General features: G+C 45.2%; 2 protein-coding genes across 2 annotated transcripts; one reads left to right on the forward strand and one right to left on the reverse strand.

Annotated features, from left to right (window-relative positions):
- Positions 1-260: 260 nt before the first annotated feature.
- Positions 261-13427, forward strand: LOC130515668 (apolipoprotein B-100-like). The gene is made up of 26 exons (XM_057016046.1): positions 261-553; positions 1000-1041; positions 1140-1252; positions 1344-1489; positions 1565-1712; positions 2017-2169; positions 2307-2431; positions 2567-2652; positions 2752-3202; positions 3283-3397; positions 3473-3619; positions 3697-3908; positions 4000-4219; positions 4301-4453; positions 4540-4743; positions 4835-5002; positions 5118-5323; positions 5416-5586; positions 5666-5796; positions 5892-6093; positions 6192-6364; positions 6450-6625; positions 6721-6836; positions 6945-7318; positions 7429-12125; positions 12219-13427. Exons 1-26 carry the CDS (start codon positions 499-501, stop codon positions 13326-13328), a joined length of 9894 nt encoding a protein of 3297 aa, XP_056872026.1. The 5' UTR covers positions 261-498; the 3' UTR covers positions 13329-13427.
- Positions 13428-14386: 959 nt separating this feature from the next.
- On the reverse strand, positions 14387-16411 carry LOC130515671 (rho-related GTP-binding protein RhoB). Its single transcript, XM_057016064.1, has 2 exons — positions 15447-16411; positions 14387-14706 (listed from the first exon to the last, which is right to left on the reverse strand). Exon 1 carries the CDS (start codon positions 16186-16188, stop codon positions 15598-15600), a length of 591 nt encoding a protein of 196 aa, XP_056872044.1. The 5' UTR covers positions 16189-16411; the 3' UTR covers positions 14387-14706; positions 15447-15597.
- Between the last annotated feature and the right edge of the window lie 99 nt (positions 16412-16510).

The following is a 16510-nucleotide window of genomic DNA, read 5'->3' on the forward strand; positions in this document are numbered from 1 at the left end:
TAACTTTAAACACATTTATACTGTCCACATTTTTGCCAAAGACAACATTTGTGTCTGTATTTATTACACTAATATCAGTATCTGGATAGAAAATCATTGGTTTGTCGCAGATGATGTCATAAATAAACCAACGATGATGAGATCGCAGGTATACTGGAAATAAGTGTGTTTCCCATTTAAATTTCCATGTCACAACTGAATGAGGCAAACATTTAGGAAAATCAAAACCAGCCTGAAAGAGCAGCAGCTGAAGCAGTAATGTGAGATAATGAAACAGCCCCCACCCAGTGCTGACAGACACAACATTACAACCTTTGGCCTGCCACAAGGAGCCAGACTTTGAAACCAGGGCAACACATTTGCAGGTAACTTCATCTTCCCGTGCTGGGAGACATGAGACTGAGTATAAAAGCCTCAATAAGGAAGCGGTAGAATTAGTCTTCACAGAAAGAGGAGGACTCTCTTTAACTCCAAGCTCCGGAGCTAACAGAGCGTATCATGGGGGGTACCAAGCTCTGCCTTTTGTTGCTGGTGGGCACATACGCACTAGCCCGTGAGTATAAGCATAAGAGGAAAAATGACGATATAGTTTCTGAATATGTCTAAAGTTGTGGAATTACCTGAATGTTTTGAAGTAACCATCCATGAAATCATGTTATATGTTCACATAAATAGGAATTTATTTCAACATTATGGACATTAATCCCAAATGGCAATGCTAAAAACTAACTAAATAAATGAACGTAAATGTTATATGTTCACATAAATAGGAACTTATTTCAACATTATGGACATTAATCCCAAATGGCAATGCTAAAAACTAACTAAATAAATTAACGTAAATGTAAGACTTTACATTTTAGACATGTTCTTCAAACACCTTTGTTATGGCATTGGAATTTTAAGATTAATAGTATTTTCATTGTATTGCTAATATTACCTTATTTATTTATTAATTCATTTAATTATTTAATTATTTATTTATATTATTTATTTCAGAGCAAGATGTGGAAACTACTGCAGACTCTCCAGTTTGCCTTTGTAAGTACTTAAAATCCTCAGATTGTTAAATCGCCCGGATGGTTAGACAGGAAAATAAATGTTGCAGCGCTCTAAGCAATGCGTCAAATGTCATTTAGTGGCCAAAAGATACAAGAACTTCAGACGGTTTGTGTACAACTACGACGCTGAGACCTTAAATGGTGTAAATGGAGCAACGGACAACAAGAGCGGCCCCAAAGTCTCCTGCAAGGTATGTTTCAGGGCCACAAATGGTGTCACGCATGCAGCGACCTCCTGAAAGGGGACCGGGCGCATTGAGACGTGTTCAATCTGCTCTGTAGGTTGAGGTTGAGGTTCCTCAGACGTGTAGCTTCGTCCTCCGTACAACAGAGTGCTCCCTGAAAGAGATTTCTGATGTGGATGGAGAGGGAAACCCAGTGTATCGTTCTGCAGCTGGAGCCAAGGCTTTCAAAGAGGCCATGGCCAAGTGAGTTCATCTGGATCACTAAACACACGGACTGGGTGCTGATGAAAAGTGGCTCAAATATAAACCTGCCAACAGGAACCCACTGAAGATCACAGTCAACGGACAGAACCAGGTCAAACTCTACCCCGAGGACGACGAGCCCGTCAACATCCTGAACGTCAAGAGGGGAATCGTGTCCACTCTGATGGTACCAGTGATGGAGGAGGACAAGAACAACAACATGGTAATTGTTCTGCGCTTTGACAATATTCCAGCCATCGATTCAGGCCAGAGTCTTCGGAACGAGAGACTCAACGGGGGATAAACAAGTTTCACAATGTGCAGATAAGCTAACTGTACTTTCAGCTGCGGGTCAAAGTCCCAGATAAGTTTATCTTGCGAACAGCATCACCTGCCCTTATAATGGGGGGCAATCTTTCAGATGACATGATAATCAGGGCAATCTCAGACATAAATATGTTTACCACAGCTGCGATGGTGACGATGACGACAATGATGATGACGGTGACCTCTCTCCTTCTTTCCAGCCCACCGTTCATGGCGTGTGCCCCACTGATTACACCGTCAACGCCAGAGAAGACATCGCCACCGACGTGAGCGTCAGGAGGGATCTCTCCAACTGTGATATGTTCTCCGCCCAACGGCAGGACGTCAGCCCCCTGGCCATCATCAGCGGCATGGTAAGACACCAGGCATCAATTTCCTGCTGTCGCCATGGCAATGAGAGATTAAACACGGGTTAGATATCTGTGGTGGTCTCAGTCCTGACCTGGGTGGGAAGATTTTCACAATGGCGCTTGTGTGCTCACGTCACCAGAGCTACCCTCTGTCCAAGATGATCAGCAGCACCCAGACTTGCAACTACAGGTTTGACAACAACAAGAAGCACATGACCAGAGGACTGTGCACAGAGAAACACATCTTCCTGCCCCTCTCCTCCCAGTAAGCTTAAATACAATTAAAAAACAACAACCCAGAAACATTGTCTTCTGTCCCCTGAGGTTGTTGCTAAAGAACAACCCGGTAGCTTGTTTCCAGTTCTGACCGCTGAAATTGTTTCCTTTCCTCCTCAAACAGGAAAGAATATGGCATTTCTACTGTGGTGAAACAGACCGTGACGCTGCAGGAGACCGCAAGGATCAATGACAGAATCTTTAACCGCAGTCAGTGTCTCCGTTTTTCAAAGAGAGTCTAAAATAAAAAGCAGTTTGGAATGACAGACAGCCACACTAACCCGTTGCTTGTGATGCTCTTCTACGCAGATGAGGACAATGTCAGGTTCTTGCCCATGGAGGCCGTTGATGCCAAGTCACCAGTGCAGACCAAGGATGCCGCCATTGAGACCCTGAAGCAGCTGAACACTCTGTCGCGGACGACGAAGGGCGAGGAACGTGCCAGCCTCTTCCACAGGCTGGTGTCTGAGCTGAGGGCTCTGGATCTTGATGTCCTGGGGGCTGCTGTTGCTGAGATGATGGACCTGTCGCAGCCTCTGTCATGGCAGGCTCTGGTTCAGTGTGGCACCCCAGAGTGCACTAGCACCATGATGAAGGAGCTGAGGAGGTTGGACTCATCTGCACTTGAAGTTGACGCCGCCGTCTATGCCTTGGGTATGCTGCCTAACCCCTCACCCCTGATGGTCAGAGACATGCTGGCGATGGCCCAGTTCAAACAGAGCAAACCCATCATGTATGCCCTGAGCAATGTGGTCCGGAAGTAAGTAAACAACCGCACCGTGTTCTTGGTAGCAAAGGGGCTGTTTCTCACGCACCACTAATGTCTAATCCTGTCACTAGGCTGTATCAGGTGAAGGGCGTCACCCCCGAAATCACAGCTGTATCCGAGTTCATCTCCTCTCTTCTGGGCACAGACTGTGCCGGTGATAAAGATTTGACCTTTTTGACCCTGAGGGTAGGTATCGAGCCCGTTGAACTCTAGTATGTCTTCGAATATATTGTCTTTGCCTAATTGCCCGCATCATTACAGGTGGCTGGTAACATGGGAGACGTCCTGGAGGCTGTTAACCCTGCCATAAAGAGCACACTGGTCAAGTGCATGAGGCAACCTGCAACCACACTGTCTGTGCAACTTTCCTCCATCCAGGCGTTCAGGCGCATGTCTGTGACAGATGAGGTGAACAATAACCCCTACCAGTCTACTGGATGAGTTCAAAACTGTTGTAACCCTTTACTCTGGTTCTTCATGGGCAGGCCCGCAACAACCTCCAGAGGGTCTGCCAGTACCCCAAAGGTGCTGTGCAGAAGCGCCTGGCCGCCTACCTGATCCTGATGAAGAACCCCGTGGACAGCGACTTTGACATGGTGAACAAGATGCTGACGCAGGAGCAGAACGAACAGATCAAGTCCTTTGTGAGCTCCCACATCTACAACATCATCACCTCCACTGACCCAGAGGCCCAGGAGTAAGAACAGAACACTTTTTAATGACATCCTCCCCCCCACTTTAACACAGAATTGAATAAGCAATATGACTGGATTTCTGTATCATCACAGGGTTGCTAAGAAGTTTCTGGATGTGCTGAAGGACACCGAGGTCTTTACACACAGCGACTACACCTCCAAATCACGCAACTACAAGCTGGATGTGGCCTATGAGGACATGCGAGCTGGCATCCAGGGCAGTCTATTCTTCGATCCCAGTAGCAAGCTGCCAAGGGAGGTCCTGCTGGAAACTACCTTGAAAGCTTTTGGTTTCGACATGGATGTCTGGGAGGTATGAGTTTTATGAGTTTTATTGCAGTTTTCTCAACAAGGTTCACATTTTAACACTGTATTCCCACATTTTCTCTAACAGATTGGCATGCAGGGAAAGGGTTTTGAACCAACTGTTGAGGCTTTATTTGGAAAGAATGGATTTTTCCCTCATACTCTGTCTAAAGTTCTATACTGGACGGTGGATAAAGTTCCCCAGCTCCAAAAATGGATCAAAATCTCAGAGAGACACAAGGTAAAGTATATGTTGTCCTCAATCTATGAAGCACCTGTAGGAAGTATGACACTATTGGTCCAACTGACATGACTTTTTCCTAACAGGCTGATGACAATCTTATGAGAGAAATTGTCAACAACTTCAACAAGGTGGTTAAAGACTTGCAGAACCAAGAGGCCCCAGAGGCTATGGCCTACCTGAGGATCATGGGCAATGAGCTTGGCTACATCAAGGGCAATGAGCTGAAGTTTATGGCTGACAATGCACTCATGTATGCAGACATTTTTATGCACATCATTCCATCCAAGGTATCATTTTTATTTCCTAATTTACATTGTATGCATTCCTAACTACTGATCACAGTGAACCACATGTCAAAGCCACTGTTATTTTTACCAGGTTATGGCTAACCTGATGTCCAGCACCAAAAATGAAATCTTTGTCCATTACATCTTCATGGACAACAAATTCGTCCTGCCAACAGCATCTGGCTTGCCTCTGACATTTGCCCTGTCAGGCATTTTCACACCTGGTGCTAAGGGAGGTCTTAATTTTGCAGCACAACAGGTAGGTTCTCATTCAGAAATCATCCTATGGATGTGTTACATTATTAAAAAGCTAAAGAAAATAACAGAAACATTCCATTGCATATTTTCTAACATAATCTGTGTTGTATTTGCAGAAGGAGCTGTCCTTCATGCCTTCCATTGGAGTCGAGTTTGTCACTCAGATGGGGGTCCAGGTCCCTGAATTTGTAGTGTCCACTGTTCAGATGCACACCAACATGTACCACGAGAGTGCACTCAATGCCAAGGTCACCATGGACAACGGCCAGTTCAAGCTTTCCATCCCCGCCCCACAGGGAAAAACCAGGATCTTCAGCATCAGGTACAAATGAGGCAGAATGTGACTTATAATTTATAAGTAAGACAATGTAAGTTCTGTGGTTTGTAAAGTTTTACTTTCTTTCTTTGTAATAGCAATAAAGTGCTAGTTGTTGGCGCTGGCCTTGCTCAAGTGATCCCACACAGTGAGGGCGATGTGACCTGCAGACCTCTTTTCTCTGGCGTCAATTACTGCACCGAAACACTCCGCAAAGACACTAAAGGCATGAGTGCTGCTCCTTACTTCCCCCTGAATGGAGAGACTAAGTGAGTAAACCACAGTGGATCAGTGGTCACATGCACAGTGTGGTGTCATCCAAGACCAAACATTGTCTTTTCTCACCAGATTTGCTGTAGACATCAGCCCTTCTGAGGAGGTCACTGAGTACACAGCCACCATCACATACAAGCTTCTCAATGAAGGAAAGGATGGAAGGCAGAACGTTGATTCTCTGAAACTGGCACTGAGAGCTGAGGGTATGACTTTTTCTTTAAAATCACACTTAGTTCTGCTGAGTAGCCTTATAACTTCATTGTTTTTCATGCAAAGTAATCAAGTCACTTCCTTACAGGTCCTTCACCAACTGAGGCTACAGCCACTATGAAATACAACAGGAACAGGAATGTCTTCACCACCCAAATCGTCATACCCAACATTGATGTTGAAGCGGGCATTAAGGTCGGAATGACAGACAGCAGCTCCAAAGGGAAATCCATCCTGTTTGAGATCTCCAACAAGAACGTGCCGCAGCTCTCCTTGATTGGCCGTGCCAAGTGAGTGGACACAGTCATAACCTGGAAATAAATAATTGCTTCACTCAAGTTACCCTACATCAACAAGTATTTATTACAAAATGATGCACTGATTTCAGGCTTCAGGCCATGACTGATGGCATGCTGCAGCTCCAGATGTTAGTTCCCACACTCAAGACTGATGCTACCCTCACTGCCACTATGAGCAAAACTGATGGACTCACACTGGAAATCAAGAGTGACGTTAAGCTCCCAGAGTCCTCCTCTGTTCAGGCAGTCACGTTCAAATATGGTAAACCTGGTGGTTTTTCAGACATTGCTCATTTTAAGCATGTTCATTAAATACATGTTCAAATTGTGTATTATTTGTATATCAGGTGAAAACCAAGCTGAGGTTATGCTGATGTCCAACATGAACGCTGATACCATGGTCATGAACTTTTACGCTGAAGCCCTCAGAGATTGGCTCATGATTTTTGTGGACGATGCCATGGACCAGAAGGTAGTCAGTACTGACTTAAAACTGCGTCATATCATCACCAAGGCAGTTGAGGTAAGGGAGAAAGGAATTTAGAAAAATGTAGTTCATCATAATAGGAATTTAGGGTGTTTTTAGTATTAAAGCTTGAGAATGTTTGTCTTTATCAGGCAAGTGATATCTGGATGGAGAAGCTCACAAAAGAATGTCCCTATGCTGAAGCGCTGAGGAACAAAATGACTGACATGGAGATGCCAGCTCTTCCTGAAAACCTCTTCATGAACTTGTAAGTCAACACCAGGTGTAAAGTAGACTAGATTATGAGAAATTTCAATATCAAAACATCATGTCTGATATTTATTTAATAAATCACTTGCTTATTTCCATTTACTAGTGAAAGCACTTTCAAGTACCATTTCAACCAGGACACTTTGGAAATCAGAATCCCTCTGCCTCTGGGTGGCAAATCATCTATGGAGCTGAGGATACCTCCAGTTGTCACCACCCCACGCATCTTTGTGCCTCAAGTGGGCATGGAGGTTGCCTCAAAGGAGATCCAGATCCCTGCTTTTACCATCCCGTCTGAGTATGATCTCACCGTGCCCCTGATGGGAATGATGGAAATGTCTGCAAAAGTCAACAGCAACTATTACAACTGGGAGGCAACAATCTCTGCTGGTAACAAGACAGCTGACTCTTCCAGCTATGAGGCCAAATTCAACACCGTAGTTGAGAGCCCGATCAAGATTCTGGCCTTCTCGGCTGAAGGTAATTTCAACCTAATCTTTTTCCCTTTTTTTTCAAGAACTGCATCTGTTAAAAATCTAGGTAAAAAACCTGTTTGCTAATTAGCAATCAAATTATTTGTCCTCTTATAGGTGCCACAAAAGTCACAGACACAGCAGAGAAAATGATGAAATTCACCATTGATGGTTCCCTGAAACACATGTACATCAACACAGGCCTTAATGTTCTGGAAACTGTTGCTGTCGCAGACAATTTAATGACAACAGGAAAGTACAAAGTGCAGGCCACGTCTCCTCTTGGTTTGGACACTTCCTTGGAAATCACCACCCAGCTCAGTCTAGAATCCAGCAAGCTTTCCGGAAACATCACCACAGACGGACGTTTGACTGTTGGCCCAATGAGAGCTACCACCAGCTACGTCCAGACCTTCTCTTTTGAGCCATTGAAGAGACAAGCAATGGTAGACAGCACCCTGAGTGTGAATTCTGAAAGCCTGAAGATCGGCAACAAGATCAAGGCATCATATGCTAACAACGAGCTCATGGCCGAGTGGGATGCCAACATGAACAGCAACTTCCTCAAACATACCACCAAAATGAGCATGAATTACAGAGATGTAAAGCTGACTTTCCACTCTGACTGTGTGACCAAGGCTGCTGAGCGTATACTGCGTAACCAGGTGGAGTTTTCTGCATCTGAAGGACAAGTCAGTCTCAAGATTGAAAATCAAGCCGATGACAGTGTGAACCGTGCCTTCTCTCTGCTGACTGGTACCCTGAATCCCTCTGGCTTGGAGATCAACACCGATGCCTATGTGAACCTCTTTTCAAGCCTTGCCTCTCACAAAACAACCTTGACAATCAGCACCAATGGTCTGACAACTAGCTGTACAACCACAGCCCAGCACAGCCCCATGACCTTTGAGAACATCTTCCATGGTGGAGTTGATGCATCTGGTGCTAGCATGTCTCTCTCCACCAAAGGAGCCATGAAAGAGAACAAAGCTGAGCTCACTCTTGAGGGAAAACTTGCAAGCACACAAGTATATCTCAATGGCATCATGAATGGTAATTTCAATAACATGAACACCAGGAACAGACTGAACCTTAGACTGAATGAAGATGGCTTGCTCTTCTCCAGCAACATAGTTGGATCTCTCAACAAGATGAGGACAGAGAACATCAACTCACTGTCTGTCACGCTCAGATCATTTAACCTCCACTCCAAGACCGACAACTTCCTTGACATGAAGAATTCCTACATGCATGACATCACAGTTGCCATGGAGCGTTCCACTGCCTCAGTCATTGTGAAAAATGACCTGAAGATTATGGATGTCAATTTTGTAAACGATGCCCAGTTTAAGGTAATGCCCTACACAGCAGAGCTGACTGGAACCACGATGGGAGTCTTTGCAGAGGAACAGCTTAAGCACACCTATGAAGTCAAATTTGTTGACATGGTCCTCACAGCAAAGTGCAATACCAACGGCAAACTCCTGGGAGCTCACATGACTCACGCCACCGACATGGAATTGGATGGACTGAACATTAAGATGAACAATTTGGCTAATCTCAACTCACCATATCTTCGTCTGGACAGCACAATTAAAACTCAGGCGGCCCCCTTCACTCTGAACATTGATGCTCTTTTCAACTCAGATGGTGCAGTAAACCTGTATGGACAGCAGAGCGGAGACATCTACAGCAAATTCCTCCTGAAGGCAGAGCCACTGCTGTTCACACATTCACTTGAGTACAGAGCATCAACTACCCATGAGCTGGAAGGCAGACCCACCATCAAGACCAACATGAACAACAAGTTCAACAGCCTGTTGAGCCTTCAAGAACAGAGTGTTTCTGTGATGATGACGTCAAAAGTCAATGAACATGCTTTTGATCAAGAATTTAGCGCCTATAACAACGCAGAGAAAATGGGAATTGAAATGATGGGAGCTGCCACAACTGCCCTCTTCAGCGACGCCAGTGAAAATTACGCCATCTCTGGATTTGTGAAGTATGACAAGAGGAGCGAGGGTCACTTTATCCAGATCCCCTTTGTTGAGTACCTGCCAGAACTCATTGAACATACCAAGGTCACAATGATGAGGCTGATGGACTACAGCTTGGAAACACTGAATGACATCAACACCAAGTATGAGATCAGCGTTAAGATCCAGAGCAAAGTGTCAGAACTGAAGAAGATTGTCAATAACTTTGACTTTAACCTCTTTTTCAACGACCTGAGAAAGTTCATCAATTCAGTGGAAAACTACGTGGTCAACCTGGCAGACAAGTTCCCAACTGACAAAGTCATCAATGTGCTGAAGTCTATCAAGGAAGCTATCAGGGCTTGGATCAAGAAGCATGGCATTTCTCAGAGGTTCAATGTTATTTGTGCTAAGGTAGAAGAAATCCTCTCCAATTATGAGGTAGACAAGATGATTGAAACCATCATGCATGAAGCTCTGAAAATAATGAAGCAGTATCAGATGAGGGAACAGATTCAAAGGTTTTTCAAAGCCCTGCCAAAAATCGACATCCAGCCTTTTTTCAAAAAAATGCTGGTGCCTCTTCAGGAGATCCTGAATGAACTCTCTTCCTTTGACTACAAGCAGCTGATTGATAGCATGACAGATTATTTCATGAGAATGGTCCAGAAAATGAGATCTTTGGATTATAACATGTTCTCCGCAGAGCTGAAAAACACCATTGTAGAAATGAGCAAGATTCCCGCTTTTGGAAAACTCTATGGAGAGTTCAGAATGAACTCACCTCACTACAAACTCACAACGACTGCTGACCTGGAGAACACCACAACCACATCAGTCACACCCGAGTTTAAAGTAAACCTCAACTCGCATGCTGAATCTACCCTGAAAGTGCTTGACTTCACTTTGGATGCCAGCGCCCATGTTGCCGCACCAAGGATGAGACGCCTGACCATCTCTGAGAATGTGAAAGTTGTCCAGTCATCTTTTAATCTTGATCACAAGGGAACGATGAGCCTCTACGGTCTCTCAGCTCAAGCTTCTTCCGAAACTTCTGCAAATGCCAATACTGAAATCTATGTTGCAGATTTTGGCAATAGGGCCTTCTTAGCTGTTGAAAATGGGGTCTCTGCCAAGATGGACACAAATTACAAACAAAACCTGAACATGCCTCCTCTCGATATCTTCAGTGAATCCTCATTCGACCAAAAGGCTGTTTTTGTGATTGAGGACAACACTGCCCACCTGACCATCAACAACGTGGCCAATGGAAAATGTTCATTTGAAGACACTGTGGATGAGACAGCCCACAAGAGTGACATGGATGTGGTCTTGGATCTTCACACAGCCAAACTGACATTCACTGGTGAAACAAAGGGGGGAAATTTCAAAATGAATCAAAGGGTGGTTGCAGACATTTGCATTTTCCGCCATGCTATCATTGAGGCCAAGGCTGAAGTTGAAAGCCCAGTAGTGAAGCGTAGCATCGCAGAGGCTAAGTTCCAGGCTAAAGCCGGAGACCTGAAAGTTGATTTCACTGCTACTCACAGTACAGAGCTCACTGGACAGGTGGACGGAACCATCTCAAACACTCTGACTGCTTCAGCCGCTCCCACTGAGCTCGTGTTTGACACCAAGAATAAGGGAAATGTTAAAATTTCTCTCCCATTCAGCTTGTCAGGGAAGATGGATCTCCAAAATGACATCTCTTGCATCGTCAACTCTGAAGTGCAGCAGGCAAGTTGGACAGGCCTGGCTAGATTCAACCAGTACAAGTACTCCCATTATTTCATCATGGATAACGGTGAGAGGGAAATCACCTTCCTCACTCGAATGAACGGAGAAGCAAATCTGGATGTACTGAAGGAGCTCATCACCATCCCTGAAATGAGGCTGCCATTTGCTGGTATTAAGACACCAAAAGTTGAAGACTTTTCCTTGTGGACAGACACTGGCCTGAGCTGCATTCTCACCACAACTCAGCAGACCTTTGATATGAATTCCAAGCTGAAGTACTTGAAAAACCCAGAGGTGATCACCATTGACCTTAATATGGAGCCACTCGTCAATGCCATCAACACCAATGTCAAGACTCTGCACAAAAAGATGCTCATTGGCAAAGACAAGGCTGCTGCCATGATGGCTGAATCCTACAATAGAGCCAAGGCTGAGTATGAAAAATACAGCATTGAGCTGCCTAACACCATCACAGTTCCAGCCTACAGAGTTCCAGGGATGAATGTTGAAGTGTCCACATTTACCATTCCTGTGCCTGACTTCAGCCTCGTCACAGTGCCATCACTCTACATTCCATCAGCTCTCAGCAAGTTGACCATTCCAAAAATCACTCTGCCCAAAGTCACAAGCATCAGGATCCCAGTACTGGGTGATTTGACCTACGAGTTCGCCATGAAAACAGCCATGATCGCTCTTAAAACCGATGCCAGCCTTCTTAACCAGGACAAGCTGATCGTCAAACTCGATGCTTCTTCAACCTCTGAATTTAATCTTCTGAATGGAAAGATTGAGGCCAGCACCAGCCTGGACAAATTGGGTGGATTTAAAATGGTCTCTCTCCTGGCTGCAAAACATTCACTGCTGGAGGGAAAGCACGACAGCACCATTGTGCTTAATTTCAAAGATGTGGCGACCGCCATTGCCAATTCAGCAAAGATCAACCTGTTTCGCCAGTCGGTGGAAATCTACCAGGAGATGACAGCAAGTCCAGAGAAGGGCCTCCTCGCCTCTATGTCCACTCCATCTGCAGGATTCATTGCAGTTTCGATGCAGACTAAACGCCCAGCACAGCTGAAAGCAAGACTCTTCGGCCGCTACCCGGTAGGAGAACATACTTAACATAACTGAACATAAATATTGTGTATACGCTTTATTCAAATGGACATTTTACTAATTTTTTGTCTTTTCCCAAAGTCTCAGCCATCAACCGACATCGATGTCTTAACTGTGAAGATGTCTGTGATGGAGTCAAAGAGGCTGAACCTTCAGACCACCTGGAATACAGAGTTGCCATATGAGATGATGCTGCAGGTGAAGAAGCAGGTGCCAGTAGTCACAAAAATGGTGTCTGAACCCTCCGTTGCGATATATGGAAAAATGCGTAGACACGCCAGCACCCTCGGGGATTCATTGGAAGGGGCCAAAGAACAGAGCAGGTTGATGTTCAAGAAAGGGTTCGAAAAGCTAGCAGCAGTAAAACTTAGCCATGCTATGACAACCGTCGTAGAAAATATGATTACGATCGCCAAGGGTTACCAAAAGAGAGTTGAGGTTATTCTGAATGCTGTTGTGAGATTCCTGAGAGATACCAAGTTTCAGCTCCCTGGGTTTGAAAAGAGGATGTCAGGGCTCGAAATCTATCAGAAATCCAATGCTTTTGTGGCTGAAGTGTCTGAAAAAGCTGTCCGCTTAATTCCTGAATACATTTCCTCTGTCTTTAGAAATGTCCTTGATTATGTCAGTGCCTTTGAATTCACCCTTCCTGGCTCCAACTATGTTGTCAGGGGCAGAGAAATCCTTGATGACTTGTTTGTTGCATTGAAGAAAATTCAGGATCAAGTGATTTTGACTGTGAGAAAAATCAGTGTTATCCAGTTAGAAGATATTGCTCACCAATATTCCGCTTTTGTGCAATTTACAACCAAACAAACTGAGAAACTTTTTGAAACCCTGAAGTCTCAGAATGCTGACGGGCTGTACACCTTTGTGACTAGCACCTACCATGAAGTCATCAACAGCCCCTTCCTGGGCCAGGTCGCCACACAGGTGAAAGAGGTGCGCAAAATTGTCCTTGAATACCTTAAAGTCGTGAGCGCTAAAGTGCACGACCTTCTGTCTGACATCAGCACCGAACAGCTTCAAGTCGACATCCAGTCTCAGATTGACTTTGCGGTAAAACGTGTAAACGCCTTCCAAAATGATACCATTAGGATGCTCAAAGAGAAGAGCAAAGCTGTCGAACCATTTGTGAGGGTAGAGGACAGACAGGTGGAGCTCGACATCCCTTTGCCATTTGCCTCTTAAATGAACCAACTGAGTGTTTGTATCCACCGTCTGCTATGTAACATCAATGGTAGAAAATATACTGTGCCAAATATTAAAACGCAGAATGTTTCCACACTAGATGTGCAGTTGTTTTTATTCCTACTGTATCTTCCTCCCTTTATGTCTTGTATTATTTAAACAAGTGCCCATAAATAAAGATTGTTTGTACAGCACACTCCTCTGCAATTCTCAATCTTTCAATGAAAAAGGAGGACAATGAGATATTAGGATGCACATAAAATAGGGGCTAAAAATAGTCCTAGAAGGCCGTGAGTCATTCGTACCTTGATGTTTAAAAAAGGCAGATAAAAATAGATCGTGTGACACACAGATCTATTTTATCATGAAAGAGCAGATGTGAAACTGCTAAAATTGGACCCAGAGTGGGGGAAACTTTAAAATATCAACTATGAATAACAATATTACACCATGAAACCAAAGGAGGAGGTATCCAGGTTTGATTTCAACACACTAAGCTATATACTTACAATATCCTTATATTAAAGTGATAGCTATGTTATATTTATACAATAATCCATAAACTATCAACTAAATATAGCTGTAAAGACTTTCCCAGTTTAAAAACCTTGATACCCACATGTGTAGCTATATTTTTAAAATGGAAATGTATCATTTTTGAAGTGAGGCTACACGTGACAAACCAAGTACATCCACGAGACAATGTCCATGTTTTTTTTAAAATAAACAATACCATAGTTTCTATCCAGTCAGTAACGTCCAGTTGTCCTGTGTTACAGAACTTTGTAACATGATCGCCTGTATTACAAGAGGCTCAGTCTGATTTTCTTTGTTATGAGAATGAAATGAATGAAAAAGTCCAGTAGTTTGAGGAGAAACGCGCAGATCTGGTCAGTGAAAATCCTGACAGCACTGAAGCCCACGAAGGGGGCCGGGGTGCGAACACAACCGTACCGGACAAAGCATTCCTGTCCAGTACGTCAGCAGAAACAAAAACCCCCAGCAACGGAACTCGGGGGTGGAATGCGGCGCGGTTCACTTACAAAAGACACCATCCCTTTGAAAAACTTTCAGGTACCTTTAATATCAAACAGCGTAGAACCATAGGCAAGCAAAATGTAGCGTCTGTGTGTCACATGCTCGTCTCCCAGCACCCTCAGGACAGCAACGCACCGGTTCATTTGGCACAGTTCAAGCATGAGGCGGATCACAAGCACTGTTAGGAACGTTGCTTTGCTTTTACATTCAGCCACGACGGAAGACACGTCGATTCCGTCGAGCAGAGACCAAGAAAAGCGTCACACAGGTTTGCTCTTGTAGCATCAGAGTGTTTCGCAGTCACTTTTCGGTTCTGGCTTAATACAAGATTGTGCTCCATCTGAAATAAAACCAAAAGGTTAAAGACATATTTCACTGAGAAAGCATCCACATGCTCGACCAGCTCAGTATTCTCTCGTTAAGGAGGGATCTGCTTCGGGGCGGCTCCCAGAGTCTTTGAAATCAACCGAGATCTCATCTCTAATACATCAAAAAAAAAAAGAGAGAGAGAGAGTCGGCTCAGCTGGCTCCTCTGCTGGTTATTTTCAGCACGCCAGGCATGTGTAACTGTTCAAATCCTCCATCCACGCGGCTGCAGAAACAACGCCGGGTGGGGAAAGAAATGTTTGATCGAGTGAGACCCGACAGAAAAGCGCAGTGGACCCAAACCCATCGGCAAGACCGCTGGAGTCTGCTTAGATACCCGTCACTGTGGTGGCACAGACAGTTTCAGCTTTAACAACCCAGAAACTACTAAAGTGAAGTTGTTGTTTGAAATGTGACGAAAAAAACCTTCTAATAACTGTAATATTTATGTGCTTTAGAACCTCCCAAACCGTGTTCACAATAGAAAGTGTACATAAATAAACAGTGCAAATTTTTACGTTTTTTTTTTAAAAAAAAGAACAATCTTGGCAGTGATCTGTGCAAACACTTTAAACATATTTGAGCAACTGGAGTTGGCACAAACATGGGTTAAAAACAAAAAGACAAAGGGATCCAGTGAAAAGCTGGATCTGTCCTCCCAAGCATCCACCAGTCAGGGGATCATGTGATCCACAGAATACTTTAGTCACACACCCGGGCTGGCACCGGCGTGTTCAAGACGACTTGTTTGCAGTCTCTGTCCGTCGGAACTCGTCTGGTTCCATGGGTGTATCCCCGAACACGCTCAGACAGCTCCCAGCAGGGGGGAGACGCCTGCGCTGCGCGCCATGACTCTCCGGTCCCTTCACATCAAAACACAGCATTTGTGACAGCCTTCCGATGGCGTCTTTCGCTTCTGCAGAGCTGCCCGCGTCGCGGTTTCGAACACCTCCCAGACACCCTCCTTAGTTTTGGCCGAGCACTCCAGATAGTCATAGGCGCCGATGCGCATGGCCATGGCCCGGCCATCTTCCGCCCGCACCGGCTCCAGCTTCAGACGAGACAACTCGTTCTTCACGTTCTCGTCGTTCCGGAGGTCCTTCTTGTTGGCCACCAGGATGATGGGGACGTTCGGGCAGAAGTGTTTGACTTCGGGGACCCACTTTTCGGGGATGTTCTCCAGAGAATCCGGACTGTCCACGGAGAAGCACATGAGGATGACGTCGGTGTCCGGGTAGGAGAGCGGCCGCAGCCGGTCGTAGTCCTCCTGCCCGGCCGTGTCCCACAAAGCCAGCTGGACCTGCTTGTTCTCCACCTCGATGTCCGCCACATACGTCTCGAAAACCGTCGGCACGTACACCTCGGGAAACTCGTCTTTGCTGAACACGATCAGCAGACACGTCTTCCCACATGCGCCGTCCCCCACCACCACAAGTTTCTTGCGTATGTCAGCCATCCTTTGTCTTCTCCCAAACTTTCATAAATGTCCCTTTAGAACCCTCAAATGTGCTCGCGGACGACGGAAAAGCCGCTCACCGACGGGCAAAAGAGTTACTCGGAGTCTGGTTCACGCCGAAAAGTCGCTGCGATCTCTTTATAAAGGACGGGCGGTCAACTAAATATAGCAATCCAATCGGAAATGGGGGGGTGAGATCACGGCTTTTGGAGGAGGATTCCATTGGATCGCGACGGGGATTCTGCCGGAGAGGAGGGTCAACGACCATGAGGACCCACCCGACCCAGAACCAGCCCCAAAACCAACCACATGTATCAGCATA

This window comes from Takifugu flavidus, chromosome 19 (assembly GCF_003711565.1).
Source record: "Takifugu flavidus isolate HTHZ2018 chromosome 19, ASM371156v2, whole genome shotgun sequence".
In the NCBI taxonomy this organism is placed as follows: Eukaryota; Metazoa; Chordata; class Actinopteri; order Tetraodontiformes; family Tetraodontidae; genus Takifugu; species Takifugu flavidus.

Excerpts from the sequence above, each read along its gene's own strand:
- LOC130515668 (XM_057016046.1), top strand. The coding sequence starts at position 499 with ATGGGGGGTACCAAGCTCTGCCTTTTGTTGCTGGTGGGCACATACGCA. Across the intron at positions 554-999 it reads GGGCACATACGCACTAGCCC|AGCAAGATGTGGAAACTACT; the intron begins GTGAGTATAAGC and ends TATTTATTTCAG. Across the intron at positions 6,626-6,720 it reads TCATCACCAAGGCAGTTGAG|GCAAGTGATATCTGGATGGA; the intron begins GTAAGGGAGAAA and ends TGTCTTTATCAG.
- LOC130515671 (XM_057016064.1), bottom strand. The coding sequence starts at position 16,188 with ATGGCTGACATACGCAAGAAACTTGTGGTGGTGGGGGACGGCGCATGT.